The sequence below is a fragment of the Myotis yumanensis genome, unplaced genomic scaffold (genome assembly GCF_028538775.1).
Source record: "Myotis yumanensis isolate MYYU_CA2020_CCGP unplaced genomic scaffold, mMyoYum1.0.hap1 SCAF_1, whole genome shotgun sequence".
Lineage (NCBI taxonomy): Eukaryota > Metazoa > Chordata > Mammalia > Chiroptera > Vespertilionidae > Myotis > Myotis yumanensis.
The window spans coordinates 30,472,685-30,498,623 of record NW_027223752.1 but is presented as its reverse complement, the minus strand read 5'-3'; the positions used below and the strand labels follow the sequence as shown (position 1 = coordinate 30,498,623).

General features: G+C 43.5%; 2 protein-coding genes across 19 annotated transcripts in view; one reads left to right on the top strand and one right to left on the bottom strand.

Annotated features, from left to right (window-relative positions):
- Positions 1-10,708: 10,708 nt before the first annotated feature.
- The window catches only part of HEATR4 (HEAT repeat containing 4), an 84,174-nt gene continuing 68,943 nt past the window's right edge, over positions 10,709-25,939 (bottom strand). For all 17 annotated transcript variants that reach the window (XM_070416984.1, XM_070417004.1, XM_070417010.1 and 14 more), the window contains 2 exons: positions 24,284-24,339; positions 10,709-11,534 (listed from right to left, as the gene is read on the bottom strand). In XM_070416984.1, coding sequence (XP_070273085.1) covers positions 11,376-11,534; positions 24,284-24,339 — 215 coding nt within the window. In that variant the 3' untranslated portion in view covers positions 10,709-11,375. The remainder of the gene's footprint in view (positions 11,535-24,283; positions 24,340-25,939) is intronic.
- RIOX1 (ribosomal oxygenase 1) lies at positions 22,214-25,357 on the top strand. Of its 2 annotated transcripts, XR_011471601.1 has the most exons (2): positions 22,214-24,566; positions 25,229-25,357. XR_011471601.1 is itself a non-coding variant. In XM_070417018.1 (1 exon), the coding sequence occupies exon 1, from the start codon at positions 22,253-22,255 to the stop codon at positions 24,155-24,157; it is 1,905 nt and encodes a 634-aa protein (XP_070273119.1). In that variant the 5' UTR covers positions 22,214-22,252; the 3' UTR covers positions 24,158-24,646. The 2 variants fall into 2 exon arrangements, 1 of the variants encoding a protein (XP_070273119.1); XM_070417018.1 differs by lacking the exon at positions 25,229-25,357 and having other exon boundaries at positions 22,214-24,646.

Below are 25,939 nucleotides of genomic sequence, written 5' to 3'. Positions count from 1 at the left end.
AAGGAGGTAAGGATTGAGGATAGAGAAGGAGAAAATGTCGGAGGATATAGTACTTGGATGACCCTGAGATTGGGGGTGGGGGTGTGCCTTATCGGGTGAAGGATGGCAAGCCATAAAGAATCTCTGGAGATTCTTCAACAATTCTCACATCCCAGACAACCAAGGCACAGCCCAGTTGCCAGGACATCAGGGAACCAGAAATGCATTCAGTGGGAGGTGATGACAGCAAAGAAGCAGGCAGATCTGATACACAGGCCCCTGCAAAGAACTGTGCCCTGTGGGAGCCTGCAAACTGCTTAATATTTGGTAGTGAAAAGGAGTGGGTGTTGAATGTGAGACCTTGAATCATGAGATTCACACTCTATTTCCAGCTTAGTCATCAATTTATGGGAGGACCCCAAGCAAAAAATGAATGTCAGAGAGGTTGCTTAACCTGCTGCCTATGGGAGGGGTACATATTTGTAAGAGGCTTTGAAATCTCTAGATGAGAAGAATGCCAGGAAGAGCTATTATTATTCTGAGTTGTTGATCATATCAGAGCCAGAGCATCACTGAAATCAGAGGCCACAGTATTTTCATCTTGGGTGGATCAGTCCCTGGAGATCTGTTCTCTAATAGCCTCAGTTGAGAACAGGGTCATTGTTGAGGTCCATAAGGGATACAACCAGAAATCTCATCGGTGGTTGGTAGCAATTTCCAACCAAGCTCCAATAATTTTTCTGTGCAGACAGATCCTGGATCCTGGCCAAGTAAAAGTTGCCTAGAAGGATGTGCAGGCTGTGATCTGATAACACCTTTCCCTCTCGGTCTCTCTCCCAAGCCCTCTTTCTGCTCTCTTTCTTTTACATGTGTGTAAGGCTACTTAGAAACTTTGACTCATCAAGGGACACTTGGAGATTCCAAAATGATTACCCCAATTGTGAATATCCATCTCCAACCACTTAGCCTTTTTATTTTTTATTTTAAGGAAGTGGTTAAACCAGACCCTTTTCCTTTTTATTTGGCAGATATGTGACCCTGGTATTCTCCTTCTCTATTCACCCCCTTCTACCCTGTACTATAAACACTCCTGTCCACTCCCACCTCTGGTTTCTGTCTTGCAAACCATCCAGATTGCCACTCCGAAGGGATGTGTTACTCACTGAGCACTTAAATGACAGCATATTTCCTTTCCTGGCCTTTTCAAGGCTAATAGGCTGACTAGATTTATAACAGGACTTTAATCTAAGTTCACAACAAATGTTTACCTGTCCTGAATAATCTAAGTAGCAGCCATCCATGGCATAATCCTCACAGAAACAGATATTGTATTTTTTTGCTATTGCACAAAGTGGGCAAAGGTTGTCTAGCTGAGGCAGAATGAATCACTGGATGAAGCCAGAGCTGCTTGTAAACCACGAAAAATCTTAAGAATGGACATGTGACTGCCAGGCATGCTTTAGGGAGAAAGCTGAGCTAATTCTATAGTATCACAAAGATTGTGGGTATGATCAACATAGACTATTCTCTCAAATCTCCAAATCCTGGGGCTTAAATGCCATTTAGAAACTTCCAGTAGAGATAAGCTTAGGACTGATTAAAAGGGAAACTACTTCAAAGTGCAGTTAATGAAGGCATGGAACTCTTATCCAGGGAGGCAATATAAGAAGAATACAGAAAAGATCAGAGCAAATTTAGGAGTTGCAGGGCCATACATGAATAAACTGGCCATTTTTCAACCCTGGTCCTACATCAGAATTCCAGGTCCCTCTCCTAGTTTGAGGGATTCCGCTTAACCCGCTCCCTCAAGTGATTCTGATTCATAACCAGGTATAAGGACCACTACTTGAATATATTCTTCTCCAAGGTAAGAGACTATTGAATGGACTATAGGTTTAATCCAGCCCACTAATCTCTATGGTCTTACTTGTCAAGCTGTTTGGTTAGTGGGTGACAACTCAGAAACAGGCACAGCTGGTATCCTTGTGACATGGAACAAACTCCAGAGAAGCCATTAGACTCTGGATCCACTGACCAAATCTAGTAACAACATTATCCTCTGGTCCCTGGCTCATTTAGAACCTTCTCCGGGATCTGTGAGGCGTTCCCACCTCAGGGATGAATCAGTTGGGGCTTTTGAGAACAAGGTACTACCCTTTGGAAGGGAATATTCAGATTTGCTTCCCAGAATAAGGTACAGACTTCTTGAAATATTTCCCTCGTGGCTCTTTTAGCAGAGTACAAGGCATTCCTTCATTCAGTCAATAGTCATTGACCAGAAATTAGACACATACCCTGCACTAATAGTTTGTTGCTGAGAATATAAGTAAGTAAGACAGTGGTAAAACAGACCAGATGTCGTCCCTAGCCTCATAGGTTCTTAATAGGCTCCTAAAATTTTTACATTTTATTATAGTATCTCCCAGGAAACTCTACCTAAGGGTGATTCTACCCTCTTAGGAACACAGTGTTTGAGTTCTTCGGAAGACATCGCTGACCCGAGGCCATGAACAACTGTAAAAGGAGACGCCCATCTTTTCTTTTCCAATGTACATACAAGTGAAAGACAAAAATGAACTTCCAGAGGATGAGAACTATACCTGATTCACCCCTGGATACCTAATACCAGATACAGTACCTCGTGCATAGCAAGTGTTTGGCTTTTTTGAGTGAGTGAATGAATGCATGATGCTTGAATCTCAGTTCTGCCACTTACTGTGTATCCTGTACAAGTCACAGAATCTCCCTGCCCCTCTGCTTCCTCATAACTGGGAGAGTAACTACCTTGCCCAATTTATATAGGATTAAAATCACATGTTTTAAGAGTCATTAGGACTGTGGCTGGCATAAGACAGGCACTCAGCCAACGGTTGTGGTGATGGTCCATACTTGTTACAAGTCTGAAGACCCGGGAACCAGAAGCTCCTAAGAGCCAAACTGTATGGTAAGACTGACACCTAGTGGTGCAATCTTGGAACATACACCTAAAGTATAGTCAATTGCTGGTTTGAAACTTAAATTGGGGAATAACTAAGAACGAAAGAGTACCTGTTTGTGATAAATGAAATAAGCCAGTAAGAGAAAGATAAGTACCATATGATTTCTCTCATATGTGGAATTTTATGAACAAACTGATCTAACAAGCAAAACAGAGACAGACTCATAGGTAGAGAGCAGGCAGACAGCTCTGGTGTGTGTGTGTGTGGAGGGTGTTGGGGTGGTGGTAGAGGGATTTAGCAAAAAAAGAAAAAAGAGAGAGAAAGAACTCATGGACATGGACGATAGTGTGGTGATTGCGGGGGATGAGGGAAGTGAAGGTGGAAGAGGGTAGAGGGGGAATAAATGGTGATGGGAAAAATAAAAATTTTAAAAAGAGTACCTATTTTACACAAGTAACAGTTGTTTTCAATCCTGACTGCATATTAGAATGACTTCTGAAGCTTTTAAAAAACTGATGTCTGTATTTCACCCTCAGAGATTCTGGCTTAGTTTGCAAAAGGTGTGGCACAGGCTGCAACGTTTTTAATAAAACAATTTTAATATGCAACCAGGTTGAGAACCACTGCAGTTGACCCATAAGACAATTATTTTTCTTCTCGTGTTACAAATGATGAACGTAAAACTCAAAATGATGAAGTAATTTGTATGGTTACGTAGTTATTCACAGCAGAAGGAAATTTGAACTTGAGTTTACCATTTTCCTACTACATCGCACTGCATGTACAGAGGCTTTGGAGTTCCGATGTGCTTCACTGTGGGAGACTCACACTCAGAGGCTGTAGGGAATTCCATGACTCTATGGGATGAAACACTCCAAATGAGTCTGGTGTCGATGGGATAGCATGGTCCAATAAACCCTCTCTCTAGACCCCCTCTTCTCAGAGCTTTAAACTCTACTGCTCTGTCGATGGGTAAGTGAGCAATATGAAGTTGTTTGACTCTGAACTGAATAGCTACAAGATAAATTTAGCCCAGCTGGTGTGGTGTGGGAAACCGCCTATAGTCTTCACTGGCAGAGAAGTATAGACAGAGAACCCAGAAGGCTGGTGACCCTTGAAGCCCTAGCAAAGGTCAGAGCTGTGCACCCAGCTAGTCCAGTCAATGGTAGCTGAAGCAATTTCCCCACCAGATAGTCATGTAAATCCTTATTGATAAGATAGTCTGCCTATTACTGGAAATAGCCTGCTGATGGGCTAGTCTGTGTGTTACTGGAAATTGCCTGCCTAAGGGCTATGCTATAGGTGTATCCCAGATCAATAAAAGCTTGGTGAGGCCTGAGCGCCAGTGGAAGTCCTTGCTCTTGAGTTGGACTTGCCTGCCTGGTCCCCCAATATTCCCAAATTATCTCTTGTCTTTCTCTTTCATTTGTGTGCAGCTCCTCTTCCAGATCCTGAACCCTGAACCACGCGGGACATGGAGGGAAACATTTACAACAGTGTGCTCAGCGGTTGAGAGTGGACCTATGAACCAGAAGGTCTCTGCTTCAATTCCCGGTCAGGGCACATGCCTGGGTTGTGGGCTCAATCCCCAGTGGGTACCATGCAGGAGGCAGCTGATCAATGATTCTCTCTCATCATTGGTGTTCCTATCTCTTTCTCCCTCTCCCTTCATCTCTGAAATCAAATATATATTTTAAAGATAAATTTAAAACTTGCTTTTCCTTTTCTGAAATCATGGATATGTTAGAGAATTAAAACAGATTAAATGAATCATCCATTATGGAGTTCCAGAAAAGAGCTGCCTACACCGCTACTGCACACTTACATTTTTTGCCAAAACCGGTTGAGGTGATAGCTATGAACCAGTAAAGGAAAAAGAATGTGTTTAAATTCTAACATCTGAGACTGTGTCCTGAATTGGCCTCCCACAGAGGTCCTCAGAGGACAGATGATCTTGAAAGGCGTGAGAAGCACAAGTCTCTTCCAAACCCATCCTGTACAAACTTCCAGCTCAGCCCAGGCATGGCAAGTGAAGGGGGCCTCACGGGGTCAGTGAGGAAGGCTGCAGCATCTTACAGAGAGGGCTGGGATCCAGGCCACTGCCTGGCTCAACTACTTGCTATGATGATTTCCCTGAATTTTATGAGGAATGATTCTTCATTTAGTGCTGGGCAGCAAATGGGAGCAGGCTGAGGGGCCCAAGGTTCAGCCAAGTGGGCAATATGCTAGAAACTCACCATCTGAAAAACCTACATCAAGGGCTCACGAACTGCCAGCCCAAGTCTGGCCCACAGATGTTTTTACACAGTGTTGGCTTACAGGGTTTTATTATTTTAAAATTAATCTCCAATATTCAACATTGGAGAGATTGCATGTAAAGATCTACATTTTTAAAAATGAGCTATAGTGTAGAGATTCTTGGCTGTCCTAGTCCTTGCTGTACCCCCGGAGCCTAGAATAGTGCCTAGAACATAATAACTGTTCAATAATGTTATTCAAAAAACAGTGCTATGAAATAGGAGTTATTTTCTTCATTTTACAGTGAATAAAAGAAATCTGAGAATTTAAGTAATTTAACTATGGTCACACGATGGATAAGTAACAGAATATTTGGATCTAGGTGTGTTTGACTTTGAAACCCGTGTTCTGTCCACCACACACACCACTGCCTGGTGCCCTACACACAGTCATGAAAGGCTTTCAATTTAGACTTTTAAAAATCAGATTTACTGAGATAGAGCTAACATACCATACAATTCACCCATTTAAAGTGTAAAATGCAGGGGTTTTTTTGTATAACCACAGGGTTGTACCACCATCACCACAATCTAATTTTAGAACATATTTATTCCCCCTAAGAAACCTCATTACCAGTCAATTCCTATTCCCCTTCTCTCCAGTCCTTCCAGCCCCAAGCAACCACTAATCTACTTTCTGTCTTTATAATTTTGTCTATTCTGGACGTTTTATATAAATGAAATCATACAAAATGTGGTCTTTTGTAACTGGCTTTCTCCACTTAGCATAATGTTTTCCAGATTCAACTGTGTTGTGGCATGTATCAGTACTTCATTTCTTATTGACAAAAAATATTTCACTGGATGGATATACCAAATTTTTTCTATCCATCGATCAATGGATGGAAATTTGGGTTGCTTCCACTTCGTGGCTATTATGAATAATGCTGCTATGATATCAATTTAGATTTTTGACATCATTTCAAAAGTTAGTCAATTTTTTTAGTTAAAAGCAATGTTAAGTGTATACATAAAAAAAATCTACCATCCTTTGTAAAAATTCAGCTGGGCACTTCATTTAAAAAAATAGTTGAAGTCTCAAAAAAGGCAGTGTTCAGCTCAACCTTGACCTCTGAGAGGCTCTGATACTGCCTCCAGTGAACAAGCCCATTTTATCCAACTAGACAACAAACTCCTAAAAGCCAGAAAATATTGGCATATACTTCCTGGTATATCCATGATGATTAAATACAGGCATTTGGTGACTATTTGCTGACAACACAGACATCAAGAGATGGATACAGCCTGGCCGGCAAGACTCAGTGGTTGAGCATCGACCTATGAACCAGGATGCCACAGTTTGATTCCTGGTCAGGGCACATGCCTGGGTTTTGGGCTCGATCCCTGGTATGGGGCATGCAGGAGGCAGCTGATCAATGATTCTCTCTCATCATTAATGTTTCTCTCTCTCTCTCTCTCTCTCTCCCTCCCTTCCTTTCTGAAATCAATTAAATAAAAGTAAATGAATACAATCCTGGCCAGGTAGCTCAGTTGGTTAGAATGTTGTCCTGATACACCAAGGTTGCAGGCTCCATCTCCGACCAGGGCACATATAAAAATTAATCAATGAAAGCACAAATAAGTAGAAAAACAAATCTCTCTCTCTCTCTCTCTCTCTCTCTGTCTCTCTCTCTCTCTCTCTCCTTCCTATCCTCTCTGCCTTCCTACCTTCCTCTCTCTCTCTCTTTAAAATCAATACATAAATTAAAAAATATTTTTTAAAGAAATGGATACACAGAACAAACTGATGGATACCAGAGTGGAGAGGGGTTGGAGGGCTAGGTGAAAGAGGTAAAGGGATTAAGAAGTATAAATTGGCAGATACAAAATAGTCATGGGGATGTAAGTACAGCATAAATGAATACAGTCAATAATATTGTAATAATTTTATATGGTGTCAGGTGGGTATTAGACTTTTTGAGGGGACATATGTAAGTTATATAAACGTCTAACCACTATGGTCTATACCTGACACTAGTATAATATTGTATGACAATTGTAATCCTATATAATAAAAGGGTAATATGCAAATTGATCCTAATGGCAGAACGACTGGTCACTATGAGGCGCACTGACCACCAGGGGGCAGACGCTCAATGCAGGAGCTGCCCCCTGGTGGTCAGTGTGCTTCCATAGGAGGAACATCACTCAGCCTGAAGCCAGCTCATGGCTGGCCAGCACAGCGGCAGTGGCGGGAGCCTCTCCCACCTCCACCGCAGTGCTAAGGATGTCCAACTAATGGCTTAGGCCCACTCCCTAGGGAGTGGGCCTAAGCCATTAGTCACACATCCCCCAAGGGCTCCCAGGCTGCTAGAGGGATGTCTGACTGCCAGCTTAGGCCCAATCCCCCGGTGAGCAGGCCTAAGCCATCAGTCAGACATCCCCCAAGGGCTCCCAGACTGCAAGAGGGCGCAGGCCGGGCTGAGGGACCCCCCACTCAAGGGCACACATTTTTGTGCACCAGGCCTCAAGTTAAAAAATAACATGTTTTAAAATTGATGGGGTAGGTTGAGAGGATTATTAGTGAGGACCAAGAGGAGGTTGTGGTAGGGGAGAGAAAAAATTCCAACAGATGCTTTTCTTTGACCCACACCCCACCACTTAGTTGTTGGTCTGGTCAGAAAGAATTCTCTTGATGTAGTTGGTTCACTAATGATGCTAACTCAGATGAAGTATGTCAACCAGTGAAGACATGAATCTCTGTTGAAAATGAAAATGTCCCTTAGGTCTTGACCAAGAGAGGGTCAGCACAGTGTTTCTCCCACATGCTGGGCCAAACAGAAGCTTACAGTGAAGCTGATGGATGTCTGTGGCAGAAGAATGAAAGATGAAAAGAGAAGCAATAAAGAGGAGACAACTAAGACATTCTTTGTGAGAAGAAAATCTCCTACAAATGCTTCAGTCAGGAAAGACAGGCAAGGCCTTTTATAAAGGATCTATGGGACTCCTGTAGTATTTTGTCATTATAATATTTTGTTAATATGAATGGATTGGGTAAGGAGAACGGATGCCCAGCTTCTCTATTGCAAAGTAACAAGTGACCCAATTTGGAAACAGGAAGGAAAAGGGAAGTGTCATGGACCTCTGCCATGCTCATTCCTTCCTCCAGCCCTTTATCCCGTCCTTCCCCTCACCTGGAAGGTCTTCACTCCTCCTCTCTGCCTATCTAAGTCTTGTGCAATCTCTGAGATCCAAGCAAGTTTTGTGCCTCCATCTCTACTCCAGTGCTCGAAAGCCCCCTTCACAGGGACTCCCACAGAACATCTTCTGTGAGCCACACAATTCCTACTAGATGGAGCATGTTGTCTTTGAAAGGTTCTTGTATGTGTGTCTTAGAAAACCTCTTGTAAACTCCTCAGAGACAAGGGCCATTTCTTCTGTGGCTGCTATACCTCTCTCAGTGCTGACGTCCTAAAAGACCCTCTGTTTGGCCTTGCTAACTGACTGGAGGGTTCCGTTCTGCTCTCTCGTTCTTGCCAGCAATGCAGAGTGGACAATAAAGTCCATTCACTACGAAGTGACAAAATCAAAGATAAAGGGGCCAAGAAAGTACTCTTACAGAATCACTTATTTTTTTATTATTATTTTTTAAAATATATTTTATTGATTTTTACAGAGAGGAAGGGAGAGGGATAGAGAGTTAGAAACATCGATGAGAGAGAAACATCGATCAGCTGCCTCTTGCACACCCCACATTGGGGATGTACTCGCAACCAAGGTACATGCCCTTGACTGGAATCAAACCTGGGACCTTTCAGTCCGCAGGCTGACGCTCTACCCACTGAGCCAAACCAGTCAGGGCACAAAATCACTTATTGTCTCAAAGGACTTGTGGTAGCCAGACCTCAGAATTCTCGGGTTTGATAGATGTGGAAATAACTTTGAAATATGTGATAGTGCTTTCGAGATTACTATTTCACTTCGGTGAGAGGTGTAAACTAATAAATAAAAATATGGGTGCCCTAACCGGTTTGGCTCAGTGGATAGAGCATCGGCCTGCGGACTGAAGGGTCCCAGGTTCGATTCCGGCCAAGGGCATGTACCTTGGTTGCGGGCACATCCCCAGTAGGGGGTGTGCAGGAGGCAGCTGATCAATGTTTCTAACTCTCTATCCCTCTTCCTTCCTCTCTGTAAAAAAATCAATAAAAATATATTAAAAAAAAATAAAAGCGGTGCTTAAAAAAATAAATTAAAAAAAATAAAAATATGGGTTACATGAGCCAGGAAAAGGGAAGGTTTTCTGTTACGTGATTAACTGATATCCCACAGTGTTCTTTCCCCACCATGTTCCATAGTTAGTAGGGGTTCAGAATATTGCTTTTCATACTTCTGATGTTAACAGTGCTGCTGAAAGAAAGGATGTGATTAGGGGAAGAGAAAGGGAGAGAAAGATTCATACTGCCTTATTTTAATCATTGGGTGTCCCAAAGCTTTTTAGGGTTTAAACAACAATCAATATTTAGGAAAGAAAGCTGGATTCATACTACTTTGAATTCTGGTTCTCTCCTCTTCTGAGGCAATTTTTAGAGTATCATGTGCTCATACAGAGTCCCATCTTTTTTTTTTTTTAATGTATTTTATTGATTTTTTACAGAAAGGAAGGGGAAGGGATAGAGAGTCAGAAACATCCATGAGAGAGAAACATCAATCAGCTGCCTCCTGCACACCCCCTATTGGGGATGTGCTTGCAACCAAGGTACATGCCCTTGACTGGAATCGAACCTGGGACCCTTCAGTCCGCAGGCCGATGCTCTATCCACTGAGCCAAACCGGTTAGGGTACAGAGTCCCATCTTATGACACAGACATAGTTCCCAACTTTTCTTGATGCTTAAATCACTTATATGTTCAGAACATTGAGGCTCATGAGAATTGCTAATTGGCCTTGTGAAACTGTGGCCATGCTTTTCACGGATCTAAAAGTATTCACACCCACCCACACAGCAGAGTGGGGAAATGACTGTGCTGGCTTGTCCAGTGCTAGTAATAGTCAAGTAACATGGCTTCCTCATTCCCCATGAGCTACATTTAAAGAACCTGCTCCAGAATAAGACTAGGCTTGGGGCTAAAAAAAAAAATCACCTAAGCTACTAGTATTTCCTTCCTAGAAAAACGGGATTCTAGTTTGGGTTTCAGAAAGCTCTTTATATAGCTTGCAAAAGATGCTGGGTCTTTCAGTATTTTTACTCTAGTAAAACTTGAAGCTCTGACCTATATTTAGTATGACTTTTCTGGGATATGGAAAAATATGCTCTATCATTTAATATGATGTCTTTAACCCTCTGTAAATGGTACACATTAAAAACCAAGTCTAGACCTGACCGGTTTGGCTCAGTGGATAGAGCATCGGCCTGTGGACTGAAGGGTCCCAGGTTCGATTCCAGTCAAGGGCATGTACCTTGGTTGTGGACACATCCCCAGTAGAGGGTGTGCAGGAGGCAGCTGATCAATGTTTCTCTCTCACCGATGTTTCTGGCTCTCTATTCCTCTCCCTTTCTCTCTGTAAAAAAAATCAATAAAATATATTTAAAAACCAAGTCTAGCCCTGCCAGTGTGGCTCAGTGGTTGAGCATCGACCTGTGAATCAGGAGGTCACATTTGATTCCCGATCAGGTCATATGTCCGGGTTGTAGGCTTAATCCCCAGTGTGGGGCGTGCAGGAGGCAGCTGATCAATTATTCTCTTTCATCATTGATATTTCTATCTCTTTCTCCTTTTCCCTTCCTCTCTGAAATCAATAAAAAATATCTATATATATAAAAGGCTAATATGCAAAGTGTCCCTGTGGGAGTTGGACCGGGAAACCAGGAGTTCGATTGCTCCCTATAATGTGCGCTGACCACCAGAGGGTGGTGTGGAACGAAGGAAGGCCCCTCCTGGCAGCCTGAAGGCCCCTATCAGCCCTGATCACTGGCCAGGCCTAGGGACCCTACCCGTGCACGAATTTCGTGCACTGGGCCTCTAGTATTTAATAAAAAAACAAGTCTACTATTAAATAGATATTTTTTATAAGCATAATGACAGATTATACAACATCAATGAAAGAATATGACTGGGTTCACTGCTACCTGTGTCTTGGAGCAAGAGAAGGGTTCATCCTAGAAATAATCACCTTTCCTTCCAAAGGAAGGGGATATGACCCTGGAAAAACCTTGTCTCAGCTAGAAATCTGCGCTGTCAGATCCAAATGGTCCCATTGCAATCCTTTTTTCCCAGGCGGTGCGTAGATCTTTGACAAATGATGACTGATTTCTCCTTTTTGTGTTTAGGCTGAAGGCTGGACTCCGTGACCAGGGACCTGGTGTGCGAGATCTCACAGGCTGCAGAGAAATATTAACACATGAGTGCATAGGCAAAACATATGGTCTCATATGAATGTAGAGCCAAAGAGAATGTCTCTTCAGCCATGGTTTATCAAAATAGCTCTAGGAACTACTATAATAAATATGAAAATAGAATCTATGTGGTTAAGACCTGCCTCCTTTGACCCAGTCAGGAGCCTCATGGGGAGAACACACCTGAATTGTCCACACAAGAAGGCTTGAGTATATATCTGTGTGATGATCTTTGAGGTTAGCCTCTGTCTTCTATGTCTTTATTATTATGCAGAAGTAGCAGCAACTCTGAGAAACTCTTGTAGCTATGACTAAAAAGCCTTATTCCTGGGATGTGTTGAGGAGGTGGATTCACTCAGGGTGAAGAGCCCCTGGGGACCCAGCATTGCTCTATTTCAACCCCACAAACCAATGTAGTGTTGGCCAGGGTTGAGACTGTACCTATATTAAAGCTAGATTAAAGTATCCCCAGGAACCTAAATAGTTCTGATATCAAACAGATTTCTGCATTACTCCATGGAATAATAAGAGGATATCCTCAATGCCAAATGAATTCTTGGGTTAGGACAAAAGTATGAATAGAATCCCATTTTCCATATGTCTAAATAGTTAAATGTTGTAAGTCAAGCTAACAAACTGTTGAGTAAAATACATTCTATCACCTACCTTGACAGGAGACCAGGCCTGCATTTGAAATGTTTAGATTCTTTGGAGCTCCTTATCCAAACTTAGCAGTGCAGGAAAGCTGACCTGCAGCCCACCCATCTCTTTCTGTTCTCAGCTCCATTTCACACTGTGAGGACCTCACACATACACACGGAGAAACTTTGGACTGCGTGCCCAAGTTATGTTCACATACTGCTCCGAACAACTACTGTTTGCCACCCCTGAGTCTAACGGTACACGCACTTGCAACGCTGACCACCCTTGGGAAGACACGAGTGCACACAGCCCTAAAAATGGGCAGGGAATTCCAGAATCTTGGGTACCCAGTGTGTGTGGTCTATGAGGCAGGGTGTGACCCTATAGACTCCTTGCTCTATGGGGAGGCATCTGTCCAGAGGTCAGAGCTGAGCCCTCCAAAGTTGAGGCCCCAGGACAGGAGTCCTCCTGCCTGTTCCAGTGTGTCACTGGTTCGCTTATTGCTAGTCGTCCTGACATAAGTTTGCCTCACAGAAAATCTACTACTGCCCATAGTACTCACCAAACTGGTGATGTGACATGAAGGTACAGGATAAGAATATGGCCTATGGTGCCCAACACTGAAGAATGTTGGTAATGGAGGAAAAACAAGGTTTGAAATGTATAGGGCCAGAAGCTAGTTTATAGAAAATTCTTCTAATAATCAAATGTACAAAATTATAAAAGGATTGTTTTCACTTCATGCCTAATAAAAAGAAGTTCTCTCCTGATAATGCAGCCTTATAAATGCACCATCCATTTTTTTTATTAGGAATCAAGCAAAATGGAATATATCAGATTGTGCACTTGTAGGAAACAAACCTATAGTGGTACTACAAACAGTGAGTTTGTCTTTGTGTATATGTATCTTCATTTTTTTGTTAAGTAAAAAGGAACATTTTTATTATGACACCTAAAGAATTTAATGGGATTATTTCTGATTTTTATACTTGATTATTCTTTAATTAATCTCAAAAGCCTAATTTCAGAAAGGAAGGGAGAGGGAGAAGGAGATAGAAACATCAATGATGAGAGAGAATCATTGATCAGCTGCCTCCTGCACGCCCCCTACTGGGGATCGAGCCCGCAAACCGGGTATGTGACCTTGACTGGAATCGAACCCAGGACCCTTCAGTCCACAGACTGATGCTCTATCCACTGAGCCAAAACGGCTAGGGCCCAGATTTTGATATATGCCCACTCACACATTTGCAGAAAGAATACCATGCCTCTTATGGTATCTTTTTTTAACAGTACAGAGGTCTTTTATTTTTTTGCACTTGTCATGCCTTGAATTCACAGGGGATGGGTCCCAGCAGCTCAGGCTCCTTTCCACTGGTTCTCGCAAAGCGCTTCTCTGGGTGGAGCAGGCTGGCGCTTCAGCTGAACCCAGGAGCCTTTCTCTGTGGCTTCCTTCTTTTTCTGACCATTTTCCTTCACACGTTTCAGAAAGCTATCTCAGCTTTTAGAGTGCTTTATATGCTCAATATGTACATTAATTCTCTGGGCAAGAATCTTGCCCTTGCTTGTTTACAACAATGCCCACCGCAGGCTGGGTAACTGTAGACTCCTCCAGTGTTGCCACGGTAACATTTGTGAGACATTCCTTTTTGAACAGTGCCCATTCCTTTGATGTCTGCAATATCACCTTTCTTGTAGATTCACCCGTATGAGGCCAGAGGAACAGCTCCATGTTTTCTGAAAGGCCTAGAGAACCTATAGCGGGTGCCTCTCCTCTTCCCCTTTGGGTTAGTCACTTCGGCAAATTATTGGAAGATGGCGGTTCCAGTCAAAATAAGAAATAACATTTCTTATTTCACAAATAACATAATTTCAGCTACACATCAAATTATGTTGTATTATAAATAATAAGAGCCAATCCAATATTTATTACCTTGTTTTTTATTGCTTTCAAAAAAATGAATAAATCAATTATAATGGACCATTTCATTTTAATTTCGACTTTCATAATGTATTCCTCTATTTATCAATTATTTCTATTACACTCTTTGAAAATTCAAGTCATGATAAAAAGTAAGTCTGACCTGAACATGAATGCTTGTTTGTAGCAGCTTTATTCATAATCACCAAAAACTAGAAGCAACCAAATGTCCTTCAATATGTGAGTGGAGTAACAAATTGTGGTACATTTATACAATGGAATAGTGGTCAAAGACAAGAAATGAACTATCAAGCCACAAAAAGACATGGATGAACCTCTTTAAATGCATACTGGTTGCTAAGTGACAGAGCCAGCCTGAAAAGGCTACACATAATGTATGACTTTAATTACATGACATTCTGGAAAATGCAAAACTATAGACATAAAAAGAAGATTCGTGGTAATCTTAACGTCAAGTTCCTTTGTTGTTGTTTTTTTAAAGGGAATTATATTGATTAAAAAAACAGAAGAGCTAGGCAAGCAATGATTAGAGATTGGAAAAAATAAGATGCATTAGGGAAAGTGCAGTTTTAAAAAAACACTCTATTTTTAATGGCACAAATGATACATGTTCAATGTAGAAAGTCCAGAACATAAAAATAAACAAAGAAGAAGAAAATAAAAATTACCTGGACCACCATCTAAAGATAAACACTGTTGAATATTGCAGTGGAAAGACTCCTAATTTTTTTCAGTAATATGAATGGATCTGTGTATGAGTGAATAGATATATACACATACAAATCGACACACAAAGTACCCCAACTGGGATCCAACTGTAATATTTATTTTGTCTGTTTTTCCCACTCATGATATATTAGGAACATTATTCCATGTCCTTAAATTATATTCCTAAAAATGGTTATTAATAGCTGCTTTTGTAGTGAGAACTAAGTAGAGCCACAGGAAAAGTGATGAAATTAAAGATAAGTCAGGCTCCAAAAGGTACCTCCCAGTCACTACGGAAACTAGGAGACAAGGCAGCAACAATATTCTTCCAGGAAATCACAAAATGCTGGAAAAAATAAAGATGAGGTCACAGGAAAGACTAGGAGGAAGAGATATTTGTACAGGATGCGGAAGACAAATTTACAGCCTTCCTCTAGCTGAGCAGACTGTCCCTTGGCTTTGAGAGCAAACACGGACAGCTCATCCCCCTTGTTCACTGCAGACTGTGTCCACTGTATATTGAAAACCAATCTCATTGAAAAGGCAATTAAAGCTCCTATTGACAAACTTGACCTGCCTTCTTCAGCATTTCCCCAGGGGATCACATGTCAGAGCCCCATCAGCACACACACAGCCCCTCTGCTGTCCCTTCCTTCAGACACTGCAGCCCTAGACGAAGCCACAGGACTTGGAAGGAGAACAGGTTGGTATCAGACCCTACTCTGGCTCTTGGCCAGGTAACTTTGTACAGAGCAGTACCTCACACAATGGTTTTGTCTGATATCGGCCCCACTGACTCAACTTCCACGGTGCATATGCAAAAACAATCTAACCTCCCTATCCCACTCTGTCATGCTGCCCAATTCAAGAACTTCTCTGCCTTCCTGACTCCTGATTCCTCTGAAGTAGGCTAGTGACACCCAGTCATCATATAGGTAATACAGGGTTTTGTGCCATAATAATAAATTATTATTATAGCTACCATTTGTAAGTGTTTAGCTTTAAACCAGACTCTGTGCTAAGTGCCTTATGTGCATTATTTTATCTTTACAACAACCCTATAAAGAAGTAGGTTAAAAAAAAAAAAGAAAAAATAATAATAAACTTGTACTAAAATAGCACTTCCCAAATATCAACTGGCTAAAATACAAGTTTAAAAAGAAGAAGAAGTAGGTTCAATTTTTATTCTCATTTTACAGATGGGATTCCTGAGGCCTGAGAGAGTAACTTGACTGAGCTAATGCCATGTACTAGGAGTGGGAGGGACTCAATTCTGGTGGGTCTGCTTCCCAATAGACACTTCTGTGCACCTTCTGTGTGAAAAGCAGTGTGTTAAAAGTAAGAGCAAAAAGCACAGGAAATCCTTTCCTTGAAGGATTTTACAGTCTATGAAGTTTAGGAGAGACTATGACAAGTACACTATATACCAAAACAAGCACAATGTGCTAAATTCATGTGAAAGGGCCCAAGTTCTCTTGTGATTAGAGATAGGAGAGACTTTGGTGAGAAGATGGAATGTGAAATAGACTTAAATAAGGGTAGTGACAAAAGATGATTGGGAGACAGCATTTAGGGGAACAGCATGAGTAAATGTGTGAAGGAGAACATAGGCAAGGAACAGCAAATAGTCTAACTTGCAGAAGTAATGTTTAGCAGAGTTGTCAAGGCTGATAAGGCTGTCGCACTATGTGACTTTAGCATCTAGCTGAAGGGCTTGGATTGGTCGATGGGGAACACAGATGGGTTTTGAGCAGGACAATGGCACATTTGGGGCCACAACTTGAGAAAATTGACATTGTAGCTACCTATGTTACAAATTGATTAGGGAGAGACTAAAGTTAGAGACTGGTTGGAGGCTACTTATATTGTGAAAGAAAAGGGGCTACATAATAAACTTGACAAGCAGGGGATTAGGTGGGAGGCACATGGCAGGCCTAACAAGCTCAGTGACCAAAAGTACCTACACAGGATGTTCTGATCATAAATTTCTAACTGGGCATGTCATGTCCCAGGCCTAAAACTTCCTTAGCAAAGATCAACCTTCACCTTAAGTGAGCTCTGTCCATTTTTCTTATGCTTCTAGGATAACATACTTTTGAAAGGACAAAGTAATTTTCTTTCATTTAAAAACAAAACAAAACACATTGGCCTGGCTGGCGTGGCTCAGTAGTTGAGCATCAACCTATGAACCAGGAGATCACAGTTAGATTTCTGGTCAGGGCAATGCCCCAGTTGTGGGCTTGATCCCTGGTACAGGGTGTGCAGGAGGCAGCCAATCAATGATTCTCTCTCATCACTGATGTTTCTATCTCTCTCTTCTTCTCCCTTCCTTTCTAAAATCAATAAAAATATATTTTAAAAACACATTATAGTCATTTTATTTTATTGTTAAATGTTTTTATTGATTTTTGAAAGAGAGGAGGAAGAAGGAGAGAGAGATAGAAACATCGATGATAAACATCAACATGGATTGGTTGCCTCCTACATGTCCCCTTCTGGGGATTGAGCCCGAGACCTGGTCATGTGCCTTGACCTGGAATCAAACCGGGGACCTCTTGGTGCATGGGTCAACGCTCAACCACTGAGCCACACTGGCCGGGCCAGAGTAATTTTCTTTTCCTACCCCTGGAAGGCACAACTGCTGGCACCAGATCAGTACACCACAGAACCCCTTATTGTTATCTTGTTCCCAAATACTATCTCTGTGAGCTGTGAATGTTAATTATTAATTATCCTGTACCCACCAATGTAAAAGAAGTGTTTCTCCATTTTGCTTTATATCCAGTCCTAGAGATTTCCCCGCTTTGCTTTCTTCTGCCTCCTTAGTCTACTACCAATGTGATGAAAAAGGATGAAAATAGCTGCACTAGATGTTATACGATTCCCTTCCCCCTCTCCACCCCACAAGCTAAGTGTTACTTCTGGAGGCAAAATCGCCATCAATTGAGGACTACTGTAATAGACCATGTGAGAAATAGAAAGCGTGGATGTGGCATATGGTAGGGACAAAATCTAAAAGGTTTGCCAAGTGTTTAGATAGGAATGTGACTGAGGAAGAGGATTGAAAGATCAAACAGAGCCCGGCTGGTGTGGCTCAATGGTTGAGCATCAACCTATGAACCAGGAACTCAGAGTTAGATTCTCTCTCTGTCTCTCCCTTGCTCTCTGAAACCAATAAGAAAATATTTTTAAAACAGATAAAAAGATCAACCAGAATCACAGGACATGCCCTAGAGGCCATGCAGTCTAATCTGCTCATAACTGCTTGCAACATTGTAAACTTCAGAGGGAATTCAGTAAAACCTACTAATAATCACAAAAATCATCTTGCTCTTTGATTCAGAAATTCCATTCCTAGGAATTTATCTAAAAAAATTAAAATGAAGACAATCTATGTACAAAACAACAGTAATTACATGGAGATAGTGACTATGTTGTTATTAACAATTAAACTGTCATGCCTATCACAGTGCCTGTAAACAAGAGATCCACATTTAAAAGGTTGATTTAAGTAGTATGCATTCCCTGTAAATTTTGGAGATTAAACCCTTATCGGAGATATCGTTGGCAAATACAGGTTCTCCCATGCAGTGGGCTTTCTTGTTTTGTTGATGGTCTCTTTTGCTGTGCAGAAGCTTTTTATTTTGATGTCGTCCCATTTGTTTATTTTCTCCTTAGTTTCCATTGCCCTAGGAGCTATATCGATAAAGATATTGCTACCACAAATGTCTGCTACTTTGCTGCCTATAGCTTCTTCTAAGATTTTTATGGTTTCCCGTCTTACATTTAAGTCCTTTATCCATTTTGAGTTTATTTTTGTGTATGATGTAAGTTGGTGATCTAGTTTCATTTTTTTGCATGTATCTGTCTAATTTTCCCAACACCATTTATTGAAGAGACTATCTTGACTCCACTGTATGCTGTTGCCTCCTTTGTCAAATATTAATTGAGCATAATGGCTTGGGTCGATTACTGGATTCTCTGTTCTGTTCCATTGGTCTATATGTCTGTTCTTGTGCCAGTACCAGGCAGTTTTGAGAACAGTGGCTTTGTAATACAGCTTGATATCTGGCATTGTGACCCCTCCAACTTTGTTCTTCTTTCTCAAGATTGCTGCAGCTATTTGAGGTCTTTTTTAATTCCAGATGAATTTTCGGAGAGTTTTTTCTAGGTCTTTGAAATAGGCAGTTGGTATTTTAATGGGGATTGCTTGAATCTATAGATTGATTTGGGTAGTTTGGACATTTTAATGATGTTGATTCTACCAATCCATGAACATGGTATATTTTTCCATTTGTTTATGTCTTCCTTTATCTCTTTTTTCAGCTTCCTGTAATTTTCTGAGCACAGGACCTTTACCTCCTTGGTTAAATTTATTCCTAGAGCCCTGACCAGTTTGGCTCAGTGGCTAGAGCGTCGGCCTGTGGATTGAAGAGTCCCAGGTTTGATTCCGGTCAAGGGCATGTACCTTGGTTGTAGGCACATCCCCAGTAGGGGGTGTGCAGGAGGCAGCTGATCGATGTTTCTCTCTCATGGATGTTTCTAACTCTCTATCCCTCTCCCTTCCTCTCTGTAAAAAATCAATAAAATATATTTTTAAAAAAATTATTCCTAGGCATCATAACTTACTACTTAACAAAAGGAAGATAAACAATCTAATAAAAAAAAATGGCAAAATACCTAACTAGACCCCTGTTAAAAGAGGACATACAGAAGGCCAAAAGACATATGAAAACATGCTCAAAGTCACTACTCAACCGAGAGATGCAAATCAAAATGACAGTGAGGTACCATCTCACACCTGTCAGAATGGCTATCATCAACAAAGCAACAAACAAGACAAGTGCTGTCGCGAATGAGGAGAAAAAGAAACCCTCTTGCACTGCTGGTGAGAATGCAGGCTGGTGCAGCCACTGTGGAAAACAGTATGGAGTTTCCTCAAAAAATTAAAAATGGAATACCCATTTGACCCAGGAATCCCACTTCTAGGAATATATCCCAAGAAAACAGAAACACTAATCAGAAATGATATATGCACCCCTAATGTTCATAGCAGCACAATTTACAATAGCTAAGGTTTGGAAACAGCCTAAGTGCCCATCAGCAGATGAGTAGATTATAAAACTGTGGTACATCTACACAATGGAATATTACGCTGCTGTAAAAAAAGAAGACATTCTTACCATTTGCAACAGCATGGATAGAACTGGAGAGCATTATGCTAAGCAAAATAAGCCAGTCAGAGAAAGATAAATATCACATGATGTCACTCATATGTGGGATATAATGATCAACATAAACTGATGAACAAAAATAGAACCAGAGTCATAGAAGCATAGAACAGACTGTCCGACCTATGAGGGAAGGCAGGGGGCATGGGGATAAGAGATCAACAAAGGACTTGGATGCATGCATATGAGCATAACCAATGGACACAGACAGTAGGAGGGTGAGGGCATGTGCTGGGGGGTGGGAGTGGCTGGGGAGAGGTCAATGGGGGACAAAGGAGACTTATGTAATACTTTAAATAATAAAGAGTTTTTTAAAAAAGAGGTTAATATAAGATTCAGAGATGAGATTGAGGATTCTGGAGAGAGAAGTTGTAGCTAATGAAACAAAATCCCAGAGCAGATGGGAAGGGCAGATAACAAGAATGCAAATAGAGCGCTAGCCAGTGTGGTTCAGTTGATTGAGCCTTGTTTCTTGTACCAAAGGTGGCCCTTGGATTCCCTGCCAGGGCATGGCCCCTGTTGGGGCTCCATCCCCAGTAGGGGGCATGCAGGAGGCAGCCCATAGATGTTTCTCTCTCATTGATGTTCTTTCTTTCCCTCTCCCTTCCTCTCTCTCTAAGTCAATAAAAAAAAATATTTAAAAAGAAAAAAAGAAGAATGCAAGTCCTAACTCCTTTTTCAGAGAGAAGGCAACAACCAGGAGAATTTGTAATGGAGAAAGTGCAAAGAGAAGTTGGGTGGAGGAATTTACAGAGGGCTTCAATTAATCCCATCACCTGCAGAGTAAAGACCAGAACCACCCAAGGTTTAAACAAAAATCTCAAAGCTTGCCTGAGGGTATTTCTTGAAAACAAGATTTATGCACTTTCTGTGAAAAACTGCTCTGTAACATGCTGTTCAGAAATGAGGACTCCTGGGACATGCAATATGCAGAGACTAGAAAGAATAAAGAGTTACGTAGTCAACTTTCTTTCTACTGAAGTCCCTAGCAACTTGATTTTTAAATTGCCCTCTAGCCCTGGTTGGAGTGGCTCAGTTGGTAGGAGCATTGTCCCATGCACCTGAAAGTCTCGGGCTAATTCCTGGTCAGGGCACATGCATAGGTTATGGGTATGATCCCCAGCAGGTTCAAGAGGCAACCGATCCATGTAGTTCTCACATTGATGTTTCTCTCTCCTTCTCTTCCTCCCTTTCTAAATCAATAAAAAATTAAAATAATTATAAATAAGTAAATAAATTGTCCTCTAGCTCTGAGCATCTACCCACAGACCAAAGGGTCTGGGGGCTTCAATTCCAGGTCAAGGGCAGGTACCTGGGTTACCAGCTAGTCCCCAGCCCCTGTCAGGGAGTGTGCAGAAGGCAATCAAACCAGGAGCCAACCAAACCAGGAGGCAACCAATGGATTTGTCTCTCTTACATTGGTGTTTCTTTTCCCCTCCCTTCCCTCCACTCTCTAAAAAAATTAAAATAAAATAAAATAAAAATCAATGGAAAAAAATCCTCCGGTGAGGATTACAAAAACAAAACAAACAAACAAAAAAACAAATACTTAAAACAATTGCCCTCTAAATATGAAATCCCTGTTAATTTGGCAGAGATTCCTTGGTTCTAGTGTGAAGCCACGCATTTCGATTAAAGTACTGTTTTGCTAAGTGAAATAAGCAAGCCAGAGAAAAACAAGTATATGATTTCACTTATATGTGGAATCTAATGAACAAAATAGAAATAGACTCGTAGAGACAGAGAACAGACTGATAGCTGTCAGAGGGGAAGGGCGTTCGGGGTTGGGGGGTTGGGAGACTGGGTGAAAAGGGTGGCGGGATCAAGCAAAAAAAACCCAAAAAACAAAAAGGAAATCCTCCTGACAACCATATGGTGATTACCAGACGAGAGGGAAAAAGGGGTGGGGGAAGGTAGAAGAGTGTAAGGGGGAATAAATGGAGAAGGAAGGGGATTTTACTCGGCGTGGTGAATACACAATGCAACATACTGTTGTTGTATTACAGAATTGTAAAAATAAATGAAGGTTCATACAGTGACCAGAAGGCGCTGAGTGGAGTAGTGGGCGTGGCCAACGAGGGGGCTGGAGGCCCGCCCCCTTCCCACAGTACACCGCGGCGGCGACCAGCCCAGCGTGCGCCTCCCTCTCGCTGGCTCCCGGCTCGGAGGAGAGTGCGACCATGGACGGGCTCCGGGCTAGTGCGGGTTTGCTGAGGCGCGGGCGGCTGAGACGCCGGCGCCAGCCACAGTCACACAGCGGGTCGGTGCTGGTTCTGCCCCTGAGGCCCAGGAAAATCCGCAGGCAGCTCAGGAGAAGCGCTGCGTCCCGCCTGGCGGCGCTGAGGGCCCAGACGCTGCCCAGCGAAGACTCGGAGGACTCGCGGGTGGAATCGACCGTGGACGGTCCCAGGGACCCGCCGCCTGGAGGGGCGACGGCCACCCCGGATGCGGCCCGGCGAGAGCCGTACGGCCACCTGGGCCCTGCTGAGCTGCTGGAGGCCTCGCCCGCGGCCCGCTCCCTGCAGACCCCGCCGGCGCGTTTGGTGGAGGCGCAGACCCCGCCGGCGCGCCTGGTGCCCGCTTCGGCGCCGCCCTCGCGCCTGGTGGAGACCTCGGCCCTGCTTCTCTCTGCCCAGCACTTGGCGGCCGCGGCCCCCGCGACGCTGTCGGGGTCGCAGGTGGGTGGCACCGGCGGGGAGCCAGCCTGGGACTCTCCATTGCGGCGCGTCTTGGCCGAGCTGAACCGCATCCCCAGCAGCCGGCGGCGGGCAGCACGCCTCTTCGAATGGCTCATTGCGCCCATGCCACCCGATCATTTCTACCGGCGCCTGTGGGAGCGGGAGGCGGTGCTGGTGCGGCGGCAGGACCACACCTACTACCAGGGTCTTTTCTCTACCGCCGACCTGGATGCCATGCTGCGCAACGAGGAGGTGCAGTTTGGGCAGCACCTGGACGCCGCGCGCTACCTCGACGGGCGGCGCGAGACCTTGAATCCGCCGGGCCGGGCCCTGCCCGCTGCCGCGTGGTCCCTGTACCAGGCCGGCTGCTCCCTGCGCCTCCTTTGTCCCCAGGCCTTCTCGACCACCGTGTGGCAGTTTTTGGCTGTGCTCCAGGAGCAGTTTGGAAGCATGGCGGGCTCCAACGTTTACCTCACGCCCCCCAACTCGCAGGGCTTTGCCCCCCACTACGACGACATCGAGGCGTTTGTGCTGCAGCTGGAAGGTCGGAAACTCTGGCGTGTCTACCGACCCCGGGTCCCGACTGAGGAATTGGCCCTGACGTCCAGCCCCAACTTCAGCCAGGAAGACCTTGGTGAGCCGGTGCTGCAGACCGTGCTGGAACCTGGAGATTTGCTCTATTTTCCTCGGGGCTTCATTCACCAAGCCGAATGCCAGGATGGGGTGCACTCTCTCCACCTCACCTTGTCCACGTACCAGCGCAATACCTGGGGTGACTTCTTGGAGGCTGTGCTGCCTCTGGCGGTGCAGGCTGCCATGGAGGAAAACGTGGAGTTTCGTAGGGGACTGCCCCGAGACTTCATGGATTACATGGGGGCCCAGCATTCGGATTCTAAGGATCCTCGAAGAACTGCTTTCATGGAGAAGGTGCGGGTCTTGGTTGCCCGCTTGGGACACTTTGCTCCTGTCGATGCTGTGGCTGACCAGCGAGCCAAAGACTTCATCCACGATTCTCTGCCTCCCGTGCTAACTGACAGGGAGAGGGCACTAAGTGTTTACGGGCTCCCAATTCGCTGGGAGGCAGGAGAGCCTGTGAACGTAGGAGCCCAGTTGACAACAGAAACAGAAGTGCACATGCTTCAGGATGGGATAGCCCGGCTGTTGGGCGAGGGAGGCCATTTGTTTCTCTATTACACGGTGGAAAACTCCCGTGTTTATCACCTGGAAGAGCCCAAGTGCTTGGAGATATTACCCCAGCAAGCTGATGCCATGGAACTCTTACTCCGCTCCTACCCCGAGTTTGTGAGAGTAGGGGACCTGCCCTGTGACAGTGTGGAGGACCAGCTTTCCTTGGCCACCATGTTATATGATAAGGGGTTGCTGCTCACCAAGATGCCTCTTACCTGAACTAGTTTCTCGTTGATTGCTGGAAACAAGGCAGTAGTGCTGACTCTTCCTACCACCACCACCTTGTTCTGGAGGGGAAAAAACTCACGTTCTTACCTTGATAACCATCACCGTGCTCACACTTACCTTTAGGCCTGCTGCAGTGTCAAAACACTCAGAGGATGTTTTAGGAACCACCACATCTAGGCACAGAAATAAAAGCAGAAGTTGGAGGTGGAAAAAAGCTATTTCTACCCAAGTAACCTTGATCCCTGATCATTTCAGAATACGAACTTAATCATCCTCCTCAGGCTTCAGTGTACTGTGTAGCACTTGCTGTCATTCTGCTTGAGACATTAGAAGTTTTTATTTGGAATTGCTTTGCATCCTTAATTTGAGTTCTCATTCATCAGTTTGGGGGAGGGTTGGGGTTAGTATCCTGTTTGTTATTGTGAGTTTGTATGAATGTTAAAAGTTATTAAAGTGCCAAAGCATGTTTCCCTTTTCTAAGGCTAGATTATTATGTGGCATGGTTTGAAGGAATGTTGGAGGGGGGAAGGAAGATGGGGACAATCTATAATGGCCTAGGTCAGTGGTCGGCAAACTGGCTTGCGAGCCATATGCGGCTCTTTGGCCCCTTGAGTGTGGCTCTTCCACAAAATACCACGTGCGGGAGCGCACGTACAGTACGATTGAAACTTCGTGGCCCAGGCGCAGAAGTCGGTATTTTGTGGAAGAGCCACACTCAAGGGGCCAAAGAGCCGCATGTGGCTCACGAGCCGCAGTTTGCCGACCACTGGAGGTGAAAGGTAACTTTGGTAGCTGTAGGATTGGGGCCAATTCTATAACTTTGGAGGTAATTTATTCATTTTAATCATGCTACTTGAACCCCCAACAGCACAATCATATTAGAAAAATTATGATATATTATCTTTTTGGGAGTATGTTTTTGCTCAGTGCTTGTTTGCATCAGTGGCTGGCACTGTCTCCTAGTTATGATATCATAGGTTTTAGTAAACCAGCGTGTAGTGAGCTGGCCCTGAGGGAAGCTGGTGTTCAAGTTACTTTCCACTCTCATTTTTTTTCTGGCAGTTGGAAGAAACTTCCCCATATCTGGCAAGTGAATATTCTCATGTTGGTGGAAAAGAGCCTGGTGTACCAGAGAGAGCATTGGACTTGGAACCAGAAGACCTGGGTTTGGGGTGGTGGCTGGTAGGCAGCTGGCTGAATGACCTGAGGCTGCTGCTACGCCTGGGCACACAGATTTTGTAAGTATCTATTGGTCCAGATTGGTGTCTTCACCTCATTATTTAGATTTTATCTGGAACTTTTAAGAGCCTGTCACCATAACTGATAGGTTCAGTTATATAAAGTTGAGAACTTTATAAAGTCTTTCTTTAAAAAAAAAAATTTTTTTTTATTGATTTTAAAGAGGAAGGAACAGGGAGAGAGAGAGAGAGAGAGAGAGAGAAACATGATGAGAGAGAATCATAGATCCGCTGCCTCCTGCAAGTCCCCCACTGGGGATCGAGCCCACAACTCGTGCATGTGCCCTTGACCGGTATTGAAACTGGGACTTTCAGTTCCCAGGCTGACGCTCTATCCACTGAGCCAAACCGGCTAGGGCTAAAGTCTTTCTTTTAAAGTTGTAAAACCATAGATATACGTAATATGATAGCTCTCCCTCCACCCCCACTTTCCAGAGGTAACCACTATTAAAGGTAAGCCCATACGGTTTTTTGGGGGTGTTTTACATTAGTTTTTATTTTGTACTTGTTTTTCTAATGTCATTTCCCCCCCTAA